The sequence below is a fragment of the Oncorhynchus tshawytscha genome, linkage group LG29 (assembly GCF_018296145.1).
Source record: "Oncorhynchus tshawytscha isolate Ot180627B linkage group LG29, Otsh_v2.0, whole genome shotgun sequence".
Classification (NCBI taxonomy): domain Eukaryota; kingdom Metazoa; phylum Chordata; class Actinopteri; order Salmoniformes; family Salmonidae; genus Oncorhynchus; species Oncorhynchus tshawytscha.
In genome coordinates, this window is record NC_056457.1 from 3,031,309 (window position 1) to 3,046,680 (window position 15,372).

Here is a 15,372-nt window from a genome sequence, read left to right on the forward strand (position 1 = left end):
TTGCTCAAACACCCAGATGCCACAATATATGGTGGTGGACCCTTCAGAGGTGGGCATGGGGGCAGTTCTGTCTCAACGACAAGGTAATCCACAGAAATTGTATCTGTGTGCGTATTACTCTAAGAAACTGTCCACTGCAGAGGACCTTTCAAGAAACTGTCGCCGGGCTGACTCCCTTTCAGTGTGTTCTGGGTTTTCAGCCAGCTCTGGCTCGGTGGACCCTGGGCCAGACCGAAGCTCCTGCGGTTGATGAGTGGTTCAGGCGCGCAGAAGTGTGGAGCAAGGCTACAGTGCGCCGTCCACCGTCACCACTGCAGTGAGACTCCCATGATCCATCCTGGGGATCGCGTCTGGCTCTCTACTAGGAACCTCCCACTCCGCCTGGCCTGCAAGAAGCTGAGCCCCCTGTTTGTGGGGTCGTTCGAGGTTCTCCGGAGGGTCAACGAGGTGACGTATAGGTTACAGCTTCCCAGTGACATTCTGTATCCCAACATCATCCGTGATTTCCATCTTCGCTGCCTCTACTCCCACCCCTCTCCTCCAGTGTTCGACTTCGCAGGTTTACTAACCACCAGTCCGCTACATCATTAAGCACACCTGGACTCCATTACCTCCCCTTTATCTGGCACTCCCTTAGGTTCCTTTCCCAGGCAGTATTGTTTCTGTTGTTCATGTCTAGATGCTACTCCTACGTTGTATCGTTCCATGTTATTTGTTATCTTAAACTAACCACCTGCACCTGCTTCTCGACTCCCAGCATCTACGTTACACCTGCGTCCCCACCACCACACAATTAGTTATTTACACAATCAAAACAAGTTCAATTTTAAGCCTCCTGAGTGGCGCAGTGGTCTAAGGCACTGCATGGCAGTGCTAGCTGTGCCACTAGAGATTCTGGGTTCGAGTCCAGGCTCTATTTTAAATCGCAATCTGGGTCATGTGGGCATCATTTGAAAGCTTATTCTATTGCCAACATGCCGAGCTAAGTTATAAAATACAATCTTACTTCAGATATTGTAATTTGGTGTGCATAGAATGTAGTCATGAGCGCATTCAAGTGCGTGGTCTGGAGCGAATTTTCTTCACCATATGACAAACAGGCTCATTTTGTTCAGGACAAGGGTATAACACGTGTCATCCTTGTAACTGTGGCTCAAACAGTGATCATAAACGTTGATACTGTAAATGCGGAGTTTCAAATATGGAAATGTGAAGTGCACATTTGGACTCCCAGGTGTGTGGTTTGCTTGTATGACATCAAAGCAGTATTTATCATAATCCTTAATGTCTCATCCTTCAGAACAGACTCGATTTACAGCATTTCCCTCACTCAGACAACAAATGTGCAAAAGTTGCCCAATTAGCGGGAGGAATGGGCGCATCATCTTGTAGCGCTCAGTGCGCAAGTTCAGCTGTCAAAACCCATACAGTGCTGTGAAGTGGAGAACCTGAGCTCCGACGTCATTTATAACATTTTAATGTACAGCCACTTTATTCCAATTTAGGCGCTTAACAATGACAATATCTGCCATTTTCAACCCGTATACGGGATGACAGGATCTGTGTGGAAAGGGCTACCCTTTGTGTCAAATGAAAGTGAAAAAGTTGAAGTCCATTCCATTTAGTTGTAGTTTTTTATTAGACATGTCACAAACAGCAGTTAGTCTGAAAAGTACATTCAAAGTGTGCAGTTGACCATGCGTCAAAATCAAGATACACTTTCAAAACCATTTCCTCTTTTGTAACAATCTATGTATTTTGTCAACAATTTACAAAATCAGTGATATTTCACTCGTTGAACCAACCACTCACCATCAAAACATACAGTGCCTTGCGAAAGTATTCGGCCCCCTTGAACTTTGCGACCTTTTGCGACATTTCAGGCTTCAAACATAAAGATATAAAACTGTATTTTTTTGTGAAGAATCAACAACAAGTGGGACACAATCATGAAGTGGAACGACATTTATTGGATATTTCAAACTTTTTTAACAAATCAAAAACTGAAAAATTGGGCGTGCAAAATTATTCAGCCCCTTTACTTTCAGTGCAGCAAACTCTCTCCAGAAGTTCAGTGGGGATCTCTGAATGATCCAATGTTGACCTAAATGACTAATGATGATAAATACAATCCACCTGTGTGTAATCAAGTCTCCGTATAAATGCACCTGCACTGTGATAGTCTCAGAGGTCCGTTAAAAGCGCAGAGAGCATCATGAAGAACAAGGAACACACCAGGCAGGTCCGAGATACTGTTGTGAAGAAGTTTAAAGCCGGATTTGGATACAAAAAGATTTCCCAAGCTTTAAACATCCAAGGAGCACTGTGCAAGCGATAATATTGAAATGGAAGGAGTATCAGACCACTGCAAATCTACCAAGACCTGGCCGTCCCTCCAAACTTTCAGCTCATACAAGGAGAAGACTGATCAGAGATGCAGCCAAGAGGCCCATGATCACTCTGGATGAACTGCAGAGATCTACAGCCGAGGTGGGAGACTCTGTCCATAGGACAACAATCAGTCATATATTGCACAAATCTGGCCTTTATGGAAGAGTGGCAAGAAGAAAGCCATTTCTTAAAGATATCCATAAAAAGTGTTGTTTAAAGTTTGCCACAAGCCACCTGGGAGACACAACAAACATTTGGAAGAAGGTGCTCTGGTCAGATGAAACGAAAATTGAACTTTTTGGCAACAATGCAAAACGTTATGTTTGGTGTAAAAGCAACACAGCTCATCACCCTGAACACACCATCCCCACTGTCAAACATGGTGGTGGCAGCATCATGGTTTGGGCCTGCTTTTCTTCAGCAGGGACAGGGAAGATGGTTAAAATTGATGGGAAGATGGATGGAGCCAAATACAGGACCATTCTGGAAGAATGGAGTCCTGATGGAGTCTGCAAAAGACCTGAGACTGGGACGGAGATTTGTCTACCAACAAGACAATGATCCAAAACATAAAGCAAAATCTACAATGGAATGGTTCAAAAATAAACATATCCAAGTGTTAGAATGGCCAAGTCAAAGTCCAGACCTGAATCCAATCGAGAATCTGTGGAAAGAACTGAAAACTGCTGTTCACAAATGCTCTCCATCCAACCTCACTGAGCTCGAGCTGTTTTGCAAGGAGGAATGGGAAAAAATGTCAGTCTCTCGATGTGCAAAACTGATAGAGACATACCCCAAGCGACTTACAGCTGTAATCACAGCAAAAGGTGGCGCTACAAAGTATTAACTTAAGGGGGCTGAATAATTTTGCACGCCCAATTTTTCAGTTTTTGATTTGTTAAAAAAGTTTGAAATATCCAATAAATGTCGTTCCACTTCATGATTGTGTCCCACTTGTTGTTGATTCTTCACAAAAAAATACAGTTTTATATCTTTATGTTAGAAGCCTGAAATGTGGCAAAAGGTCGCAAAGTTCAAGGGGGCCGAATACTTTCGCAAGGCACTGTACATACTTCAATAAGGAAATATTTTTTTAATATAGGCTGCACAGAGGCTTTTTTGCATTGTACCTTCCATCACCATAAACTTAAATGTAATACTATTTTCCAGTACCATTTTCTCTCCAGTCCCAGTCCCTTTGAGATTAGCTTAGGTAAGGAGAGTGATTATGAAGTTGGAACAGAGGCTTGAATGTACATCCCAAATGGCACCCTAAATAGGGAATAGGGTGTTATTTGGGACATAAACAGTATTCATCTGAAATAGTCATGTTAAGACTGACTGCTATTCCCTGGCTTCTCCATCTCTTTTCCCAGTAACTTCAGAACACGAGGGAAGAAAGGATGAGAGCAGGAAAGGAAGGAAGGTGGGGAAAAAGAGGACATCTCCTTTCACTGAAAAGCCAACACCTTTACACTTATAATGAAGGCCTTTCACTAGCAGAGGCCTACCATACCAAGCACGTTAGACTAGACAATAACACACATCTGTTCTTTATCTGTACACATTAGGGAAGATCTTATGTGCACCCCAAATGGCAGGCACCCTATTCCCTATATAGTGCACTCATTTTTTACCAGGGCCTATGCATAGGGAATAGGAAGCCATTTAGGATGCAACCAGTCTTCAGATATAGCAAGTTCATTTACTGTAATTATCCCCCAAACACAGGTTTGTTTTGATGCTTCCCAAAACCAGTCATGTGACATACTGACTGACCACTATTGATGATTGCACTAGGCTCAAGGGGTAGATCTGGAAGAAGGGGCGGGGCTCCAGTTCTAGTAAGGGAGGTAGGATAGGGAGGGTGACCTGTTCGTGTCCAAAATTGCACCCTATTCCCTGTAAATTGCCTTACTTTTGACTGGTCAAAGACTCTGGTCAAAAGTAGTGCATTATAAAGGGAAAGGAGTGCTAAAATGCAGTTCCCAGATCTGATTGTGGTGAATGTTTTCATTATAAAGTCGGGGAAATATAGCTAATACACATGACTATGTCCAATCCAGTTGATCCAGGGGTTCTCTCCGAGAGACCCCATACATAATTTTGGGGTCCTGTCAGAGAGCCCCCACATTTAATACTGATCAGGTATCCACACCACTGAGGCTTTGCATTGTACTTCACAAAATTCAGAGGTCAGGTCAACAGTCAATGTTCCACAACACTGAGAATATCCAGTTCATAGGTTCATCTTATTATTATTCCAACACAAAGCAATGAGAGTAGTCTTTATACAGACGACCAAGCATGGTCTATATTCTACCACATGGTAGTAGGATATGGGCTTCCATTGACTTGACAGAGGGAGATCAGACCACCCAGCCAGCCAGTTATTCAGTGGGTAGTTAGTTTTTTGAATGATCTGGATTGAGTTGTGCTTCCTGTGTTGTGATGTCATCAGAGAAAGCCGGAAGTCACTCCAGCGGTTTCTTTAACGCCACATCAATGTATCCCACAATCCTCTTCCTCTGTTTCACTCCAGTCCAAAACAATGAACGTCTTATTCACCAAGCTCTTGTTGTATGTAGTATGTACTTAATACTGGCCATAGGAATCCAGTGTAGAACACAGTTATACCCTGTATACTCAAATCCACTTGATCACGTCACACACGGAGGGAGATCCATCCACGCCATTCACACTGCACTCCGTCCGTCGTCAATGCTATGCCAGGTCCTAGATCCAGCCAGCTCACCAACCAACAAACCAACCAACACTCTCCCCTGAAGCAACTGCACCGCCCTGCTACTCACAGCAGGAATGGCAACCAAAGTGAATGACATCTGTATTTATTTACATCATACTCATCTCTCTCAAAATGTTAAGTGCAAAGTCATTCACTAGTTTCCTTTATTAATCTTATTATCAAATGAACAATAATTACATTTTTGTTTTTCTTTCTTTAAATTGCTGGGTCCACAGCAGCAATGTTTCAGTCACAAAAATAAGCGGTATTGGGTGAGTCCGACCAGTCATCAGACCATCCTCTTCCACAGGAGTTTACCTCAGGTGTCGTTCTTAGGTGTTTATTTTCTACCTGCCGAATATGTTCTCATACTCCAGTAAGATGAGCTCAACAATCTGGTTCTGATAGACCATGTGAACAGCGATGTTTCCAGTCTCCGTCTCAGGTCTGAGCAGAGTGGGGCCGAAAACGATCGCTACGCTCTGGGTCGTCATACGGTTGGCCTCCCCATGATCAATCACCCTGGAGAGAGACAGGAAGGCGAGAGGGGGAAAGAGTGGGATACAGGGCCAGACTGCGAGCAGAAATCTGCCAGGCATTTCCAACACAAAGGCACATTTTTTCCTTGAGGCCCCCATTGTTAGCCAAATAATGATCATTATGCGCAAAACCCCCAATTTACACAGGCCCACTGGGCTAAAGATGGACCAGAACCATCTGGCATTTTCCCGAACTGCCCTATGGTCAGTCCGTTTTGGTGAAATAGGCATATCATTTAGAAAACACATTACAGATGTTGGTTGGTCAACAAAGGGATCAGGTATACGCTGGAGACAAAATTTATATAACATTTATTAAGTAAGCTACTGCTAGTATTCAAAAAACATAAGATGCAAAATACAATATTAAACAACGGCAGGTAATATCGCTGCTTTTAAATGGAAATCAAAATTCTTGCATACAGAAACGCAGTGCCACACAATAACATTATTCATTGGAAAACCCAATTAAATCCCCTTGTCTCATATACATAGGAAGCATCCCAAATGGCACCCTATTCCCCATATAGTGCATGACTTTTGACCAGAGCCCTGGTGAAAAGTAGAGCACTATGTAGGGAATAGGGTGTCATTTGGGATACACTTCCATATAGACAAAATGTCACACAATACATTCCCTAGAACAAACACCAGATCTAAAGGTATTGCATTATGGCAAACACAGGGCCATATAAATGCAAATAGTGTTTAGGCAAATGTCATTCTGAACATACTGTATGATATAGCCCCGAGCTCCAATGGGCTGAGAATCTACCCCGAACCCTACTTATAGGTCCCCTGGTCCTGTGTACATATCAATCTGAAAATAAGTCAACAAACTAAGATAGTAGTGAGGACTGACAGGCTACTGTAGGTTATTGACAGAAAAAGAGCAGAGAAACAACAAATGTAGGATGCTTTTTGCTTACCTTCTGAGATGCTTGAAGAGGCATTGCATTGTGTCGTGATTCGGTTTTGGCAAATGCTTGATTAAGTCTTTTATCATATTCACCCGCTGCTTGTAGTCTGAGCATTCTGGAACAGAGGGAAAAATGTAAAACCATTAGTTTCATTGCATATGTAGAAACACAGCATTTACATGATCCTGATTAGGGTTGCAAATGAAGGGTATATTACTGGAAACGTTCTAAGTGTACCAGTATACTATTAGAATTTCAGTAACTTTCAAGGATTTTATGTAATGTATCACAAGACATCTAGTGGCCCTTTTGGGTACTTCAGATTATCACAAGTGTCTGTAATTATCCCTGGCCCACTTTGTGGCCTTATCACATGTAAAATATATAAAATAAACCATCAATTTAGTGAATACCTTTGGTGCTTAATATTAGAGTTTCAGCATGAAATAGCATTTATTTATTTAATGTCAATATGTCTTTGTTTTAAATGTTTCGGAGCCAAACTAGTGGCAGTTGTAAAAGAAAAAGTCAATAGTTGGAAGAGTTAATTGAAAATAATTCCATTGTTGATTATATGCTTTTTTTTTCATTAATTAAGACTATTTTCACTTGAACCATATTGTTTATCCAATAGAACCTCATGGACAATATATACAAAGATATTAAAAAAATGAATATTATACTGTATATGAATAAATTAAACGACCAAAGTTACCATAGATTGCCATAAATTACCTGTTAATTACCAAAATTATAGAACCGTAGCTTTGCAACCCTAATCCTTAATTCTAATACATTTTTGTGAATTCAAATGAGAAGGGTGCCATCTTGTGGATACATTTAAAACAGCACACATTTGGAATCACCAAACCAGGTGGTACAGCATATGAAGTCAATTATGTCTTAATAAGCATGGTCTTTAAGCAAACCATCTAACCTTGATTTTACCTTTACAAATAGTAGCTCAGTAGACAGGCATATAATGTATACTTCATAGAATTAGCAATTAGAATAGGAATTCATAATTTAATAGGATCTCTATGGTATATGTGTTGTACAGTACAGTGTTTGTTATACAGCACAGTGAAGTCTAACAGTGTAGTCAAGTGTGTTACGACTCACTGATGGCGTTGATAAAGTCGTTGAAAGAGTCGTAGGTGAAAACGGGCTCAGGCAGCTCTCTGAATAACATCTTCAAGGCTCCTGTAGTGACGTGGATGTCTTCCCACTTACTGTCATCCAGCTCTATCTTCTCATCTGAAACACACACAAATAAGGTTCTCTCTTTTAGTACTATTCCATTGGTTCCATGGACAATTCCACTGGTTCCAAAAGAAAACAAAAACTATTTTTGCCATACCGTGATTGACAGCAAAGCGCAGCTTCTGTATCACAGCTAGGTTTCCACTCACTCTGTATATCCCATCTATACTCAGACCTGCAAAAGAGAGGACCGAGTCAGAGACATAGAGGAGGGGGAAAGAGAAAGATACAGAGACAGCATTTATAACTGATTCAGTACACATAATGGAAACAAAATGGCTAATTTTAAAAAGGCAGAGAGGTCATACCTGTGTTTTCCACGTGGTCGATGCACATGGTGACGAAAGTGGGCACCGAAGTGTTCTCCCTCTGACACAGGCTGCTCAGGCTGCAGCCAAACACCTGGTCTGTGGCGCAACACAAAGCAAGAGAAGTATATTTTAAATAACAAATAAAGAGAGAGACAGGCATGTCAAATGTCACCTTTATAGGAACTGGCTTGCAGTGAGGCCAGCCATACCTTTAATGTAGCCCTTGTCTCTGACGGCCTGGTAGGTGGGTCGGCGGGTTAGGAACTTCTTCAGCTTTACTCTGGTCTTTTTCTGGTCCGAGGAGTCCATACTCACAGATGTCTTCATCGCTGAAAACATACGGAGGGAAATGACTAAACAGGTATTAAGAGAGCATTTGGTGACAAAACCTTTTTAGATCACTGACACGCAAACATTCTCACACGCACCTGCACACACGCAAGCGCACCAGTGTTAATTCAGATTTAGTCTTTGTCATTTTGAATAAAATATCATTATGTCGTAGTCACATTTTTGTTGTCATTGCAATAATGATTTAGTCTAGATATATTCAAAATTATAAAAACAGTGGGCCGTTTCAGTCAACTAAATGTCCTTTCATTTTAGCCACATTTCAGTCACATCACATTTGTATTGCCTCATTAACCTATAGTAAACATAAATCACTGACTTCCATGTGCACAAACATACATAGCCTGGTCCTACCAACATATGTTTCTCTTCCCAAAAGCAGAAAAATTTAAAACATAACAGTATCAGTCAAAAGTGTGGACACCTGCTCATTCAAGGGATTTTCTTTATTTGACAATTTTCTACATTGTGGAATTATGGTGAAGACTTCAAAACTATGAAATAACACATATGGAATCATGTAGTAAACAAAAAAGTGTTAAATCAAAATATATTTTAGATTCTTCAAAGTAGCCACCCTTTGCCTTGATGACAGTTTTGCACACTCATTGCATTCTCTATGCCAGCTTGACCTGGAATGCTTTTCCAACAGTCTTGAAGGAGTTCCCACATAAGCTGAGCACTTGTTGGCTGCTTTTCCTTCACTCTGCAGTCCAACTCATCCCAAAACCATCTCAACTGGGTTGAGGTCAGGTGATTGTGGAGGCCAGGTCATCTGATGCAGCAGTCCATCACTCTTCTTCTTGGTCAAATTACACAGCCTGGAGGTGTGTTGGGTCATTGTCCTGTTGAAAAACAAATGATAGTCCCACTAAGCCCAAACCAGATGGGATGGGGTATCGCTGCAGCCGTGCTGGGTAAGTGTGCCTTGAATTCTAAATAAATCACTGACAATGTCACCAGCAAAGCACCCCCACACCATCACACCTCCTCCATACTTCATGGTGGGAACCTCACATGCAGAGATAATCCGTTCACCTACTCTGCGTCTCACAAAGACATGGCGGTTGGAACCAAAAATCTCAAATTTGGACTCATCAGATGGAAGGACAGATTACCATTCTAATGTCCATTGCTCTAACGTCCAAGTCTCCTCTTCTTATTGGTGTCCTTTAGTAGTGGTTTCTTTGCAGAAATTTGACCATGAAGGCCTAATTCACACAGTCTCCTCTGAACAGTTGATGTTGAGATGTGTCTGTTACTTGAACTCTACATTCTCTTATTTGGGCTGCAATTTCTGAGGCTGGGAAACTCTAATGAACTTATCCTCTGCAGCAGAGGTAACTTTGGGTCTTCCTTTCCTGTGGCAGTCCTCATGAAAGCCAGTTTCCTCATAGCGCTGGATGGTTTTTGCCACTGCACTTGAAAAAACTTTAAAAGTTCTTGAAATGTTCCATATTGACTGATCTTCATGTCTTGAAGAAATGATGGATTGTTGTTTCTCTTTGCTTATTTGAGCTGTTCTTGCCATAAATATGGACTTGGTCTTTTACCAAATATTGCTATCTTCTGTATACCACCCCTACCTTATCACAACACAACTGATTGGTTCAAACACATTAAGGAAAGAAATGACACAAATTAACATTCAACAAGGCACACTTGTTAATTGAAATGCATTCCATGTGACTACCTCATGAAGCTGGTTGAGAGAATGTGTGCAAAGCTGTAATCAAGGCAAAGGCTGGCTACTTTGAAGAATCTCAAACATATCTTTTGATTTGTTCAACACTTTTTGGTTACTACATGATTCCAGATGTGTTATTTCATAGTTTTGATAAAGAAAAACCCTGGAATGAGTAGGTGTGTCCTAACTTTGACTGGTACTGTATATAATAATAATATTATGTAAGAATTATTTGTCCATGCAAATTCCTAATTCAGCCTACATAGATATTGCACATTACATACAAAACAAACAGACACACACAATCAGAGAGAGAGAGAGAGAGAGAGAGACTAGATGGTGCCGCAAACTATTGGCAAAGTAGTATGCGTTGCACCTCCATCACTTGGTCAAGTCATTGTCAACATTCCACAGATGCCGCAGCCACATTGATGTCCAAAAGTAGAACAGGAGCTAATGACTGTTTCGCCCAGTGATGTAGTTGAGTCACTAAACCTTGAGTCCCCTTTGCTCGAGTCCAAGTCAGAATCACCAATGCTCAAGTCAGGAATCGAGTCACGAGTCCCAATGTCTGAAGTCCGCGTCCCAGTGCTTGAGTCCTGGTCCAACTGCTCAAGTCTGATTCACTAGGTCCACATTAACTCAAAATAAAGTTATTTACCCATATGTAGCGTAGTGGCAAGAGGAATTGAGTCAATATATTTTTAGCTATCTCTTTTCCTTTCTTTCTGTGCCACCAAATGTTTGCATATAGGCTACTGGTAATGTTACCATGACCACATTCAGTTAAAAAACATTATTGAACGCTGCAGATAGAAATTCCATGAACAGAGCCAACATTATTCCTTATTCAACATATCAGAGAGACATGTTTGCTCTACATAGCCTATTTCTTTCTGAGCATTCCAAAACGTTGCAGCCTGCTGAACGCGCCCCAGGTTGTTAGTGCTTGGTAGCTAATGAGGTAATATGATTGAACAAGGTGTAGCCTAAACAATGGTTAACGGTCAGGTCCGCAAGTAGCCTAGTTTTAGAACAGCCTGGGATATGCTTTATGAATGTAAAATCCGCCAGTGCATGATAGAAAGAAAAAACCGTTGCGCCATGGGTCATGTCTTTGCAACAATAGCCTAAGGGCTATAATCAAGCCATTTTCTCTGAAGAAAAGAGGGGGAAATGGGAAAAGTGAGAGGGTTGAGTGAGACTACAAATTCAAAGACAGCCTACATTTCCAGAGCCTACTTAAGGGAGAGAAAAACATAGCTAGACTGTTGTTTTACCATTAAACTCAATGCTGCTATTGTTTTTAATTTTGTTAAGCAGCTTGTGTTTCTTAACCAGGCACAGGGTAGCTAACTAGAAGGCTGGTAGTGACTGGTTAGCTACAGGGAAGCAAGAGAGTTGCCTGTGCAATCTCTCTAAAAACTATTGTCCAGTCCATTTAGTAGTCACAATTTTGTCTCATCTCGTTTTAGTCAACTGAAATGAAAATACATTTTTGTTTGGTTACAGTTCTTTCTGGGTCTATTTTGCCATTGAAAAATTATGAATATTTCAGTCACTTTTTGTTGACAAAACTAACACTGAGCGTGACACACACACGTAGTGTATTTAGTCAAGGAACCTCTGTTTTTCTTGGAGTCTCTGTGGTCTTTCTCCTTGTCTTGTTTTTCTGCACCGGGGGACTCAGGCATGTCCTCCTCTAAGGCTTCATCTGACTCCCATACCTGTCCACACACACAAACACCACAAGTTATTCAAATCAGCCTGGATCACCTCTGCCGTGAAATTGAGTGGTACTGAACAGATTACAGATAAATGCATACATTTCAGAAGCCTCTCGTTGTGGATGTTGACAAACCTGACTTGTACTTTACAGAGGTGTGGTACCGTAACTACTATGTTGAGAACTGAGAAGATAGATAGGCTGAGAAGAGCGGTCCACTCACATGTGTACTGATGGTGTCTGTCAGGACTCGGAACCAGTCGTTGATGACGCTGTCGATCTCTGATTGGATCAGAAGCTCTGTCCCCTGACGGGTCTTCAGCTCAATGACGTGCTTCTTGCTGGACTTATCCTTCGAGGCCCAATCAACTGACCCCCCTCTGAGATCCACAGTGAATTCCGGCTTCGACTGGTTACCCCCAAACTTCTACAAGGAAACGTTCGGCAATCAAATCAGATGAGAGCTGGTTTTCCAGCTCAAGGATAGTAATAGTGGTAAATCTTTCATGAGTACTTTTCCCACCGTTATTATTACAAGTTGCATTAAAAACAACAAAAGCAGTGTTAGGCTACAAGTTAGTTATAGTTATACATGAGTTATTAAGTGCTAGATTTACTTGAAGATAAACACAGATGATCATATTCACACCACTGTGTTACAAGCTGTATTATTGTGAAGTTAAATTGTTATCATATTTATCACATTTTTTAAAGCACTGTTTTATTGTATGCATTTTTACAACACCTTTATTCAGGAAACAGCTCCTCTATTTTCTTTTTCATATATTGTTTCAAAAATAGAAACTCAATCATGTATTCTTCATTCTTTGGAACACTCTTAGTTTTTACAAACATCCCCTCTCAGGTAAACTGGGGCAACCAATCAAGACGATTCAATATTCTTATCATGATAGCAGGAAAAATAATCCAGAGTGAGCACATGGCTGAAACTCAAAGTTCCCTCCCACCCCCTTGGTCACCCAATCAGATGAGGTTATGAGCAGCAGGCAGGGGATAGGACAATATGAGGATGATGGACAGGCAGAGGGACAAATGGGAGACATGCACAGGGACAGAGGAGACATACAGTGGCAGCCTTGGAACGCTCATGGACAGAGTGGACATAGGAGACAGCTGGGCGAGGCTTGACCGAACGCTTCCAGTTGGCCAGCAGAGTGAGCAGCAGCTCAGGGATGGAGCCACTACGGTAGTAGGACTTTGGATGAGGAGAGGAAAGAGGAGAGGAGGAAGGAGAGGGAGAGGTAAGAGGGAGGGAAGGAAGGAAGGATGGCAAATGAGAAATAAGGAGTCACAGACTGATGAAAGAGCAAATAGGAAGAGGTATGGTGTACTACTACTAAATGGAGAGAGACAGCCAGCCAGGTAGTTCTTAGGCAGTACAACTACCACCCTCCTTTTGAGGTAAAAAGAATCCTGCAGGTTATTGGAAAAGTAGGGGGGAGGCAATTAGCTCAAATGTATTTATTTTTTAATCCAAAAAATGTACTTCAACTGTACAAACTCTGCCACATTCTGTCACCCAAGATGGTTCCTAACAAGGCGGCTGATGGGATACGTACCCAGCTGGTGCCACTCCCCTGTCCTTTAGCGAAGAGCAGCGAGGAGCCCTGTAGCACCGTCCACGACGATGTCCAGTTCTTTCTGTTTGAACCATTTCACAACACAACCATTTATCAACCATCAACCACTTCACAACACAACCCTTTATTAACCATCAACCAAGTCAGAACACAACTATTTATCAACCACGTCCCAACCATTTATCAACCATCAGTCTGTCCATTATTTCAACAAAGAATCAATAAAAAAATATGTATTTATTGTTTTGTTTGTATGATTCTGTATTATCCTCCAATTACCTCATAAGAGAATGATAACATTTTCTAATCTACAAGATCTTTATAATGTATGTTCTCTACCTGACTTTTTTGCCATTCTCAGTTATTTTGGTGACATTGAGGACTCCACACTTCTCAGAGGGCTGTGGAGCGAGATAAACAGGAGACAAACATAGTCAGACCCAGGTAGTACAAACACACCACGCACATACTGCAAAAAAATATGAAATCTAAGCAAGCCTAAATATCGTATTTTATAATATTCACTGAAAATGTTGTTGTTTTTTCGTACCAAGCTAATTTATCTAATGTCATTGGCAGATCATTTTGCTTATTTTAACATAAAATATTTAATAAAAGTAATTTATCTTATTTCAAGATATTTTTTGTCTTAAGGTAAAATATCTTGAAATAAGAATAAAATAAACGTATTAACAATTTTTGTAGGTAAATATATAGACAATTGTTTTTATTGAACTAGGCAAGTCAGTTAGAACTTAAGAACAAACTCTTATTTACAATGACGGCCTACCCCGGCCCTATCCGCTCAATCACGGCCGGATGTGATACAGCCTGGATTCGAACCAGGGACTCTTGCACTGAGATGCAGTGCCTTAGCTTCTTGGTGACAGGGGGACAGTAATTGAGTAGCTTGGATGAATAAGGTGCCCAGAGAAAACTGAGTAAACTGCCTGCTAATCTGTCCCAGATGCTAATATATGCATATTATTAGTAGTATTGGATAAAAAACACTCTGACATTTCTAAAACTGTTTGAATGATGTCTGTGAGTATAACAGAACTCATATGGCAGGCGAAAACCTGAGAAAAATCCAACCAGGAAGTAAGTGGGAAATCTGAGGCTTGTAGTTTTTTTTTTAACAGATTGACACAGGCTCTGAGGCGCGGTCACGAGAGAGTTAGCTCTCGTTCCATTGCTTTTCTATTCTCCGGTTGAAACCTTATTGATGATTTATGTTAAAAACATCCAAAAGATTGATTCTATACTTAGTTTGACAAGTTTCTACGGGCTGTAACAGAACTTTTTGTCCAACGTTCGGCTACCAAGCGCCCTAACAAAATAAGCTATTTGGACATAATGATGGACAAAACAAACATTTATGGTGGAACTGAGATTCTTGGGAGTGCATTCTGATGAAGATCATCAAAGGTAAGTGAATATTTATAATGCTATTTATGACTAATGTGGACTACCCAATATGGCGGATATCTTTTTGGCTGCTTTGTTGTCTGAAAGCTGTACTCAGATTATTGCATGGTTTGCTTTTTTCCGTAAAGTGTTTTTGAAAACTGACACAGCGGTTGCATTAAGGAGAAGTATATCTCTAATTCCATGTATAACAATTGTATTTTCATCAACATTTATAATGAGTATTTCTGTAAATAGATGTGGCTCTCTGTACAATCACAGCATGTTTTAGAACTACTGAACGTAACGCGCCACTGTAAAATGAGGTTTTTTGATATAAATATGCACTTTAGCGAACAAAACATACATGTATTGTGTAACATGAAGTCCTATGAGTGTCATCTGATGAAGATCATCAAAGGTTAGTGAT

The 15,372-nt window shown here is 40.9% G+C and overlaps 1 protein-coding gene across 3 annotated transcripts in view; it reads right to left on the reverse strand.

The window, feature by feature from the left end:
* Positions 1–3,390: 3,390 nt before the first annotated feature.
* The window catches only part of LOC112228035 (rho GTPase-activating protein 12), a 90,497-nt gene continuing 78,515 nt past the window's right edge, over positions 3,391–15,372 (reverse strand). For 2 of the 3 annotated variants that reach the window (XM_042308704.1, XM_042308703.1), the window contains 11 exons: positions 13,875–13,936; positions 13,515–13,596; positions 13,022–13,150; positions 12,158–12,361; positions 11,833–11,935; positions 8,380–8,499; positions 8,168–8,266; positions 7,957–8,034; positions 7,719–7,853; positions 6,606–6,711; positions 3,391–5,659 (listed from right to left, as the gene is read on the reverse strand). In XM_042308704.1, coding sequence (XP_042164638.1) covers positions 5,485–5,659; positions 6,606–6,711; positions 7,719–7,853; positions 7,957–8,034; positions 8,168–8,266; positions 8,380–8,499; positions 11,833–11,935; positions 12,158–12,361; positions 13,022–13,150; positions 13,515–13,596; positions 13,875–13,936 — 1,293 coding nt within the window. In that variant the 3' untranslated portion in view covers positions 3,391–5,484. The remainder of the gene's footprint in view (positions 5,660–6,605; positions 6,712–7,718; positions 7,854–7,956; positions 8,035–8,167; positions 8,267–8,379; positions 8,500–11,832; positions 11,936–12,157; positions 12,362–13,021; positions 13,151–13,514; positions 13,597–13,874; positions 13,937–15,372) is intronic. The other variant, XM_042308705.1, reaches the window with a different exon arrangement.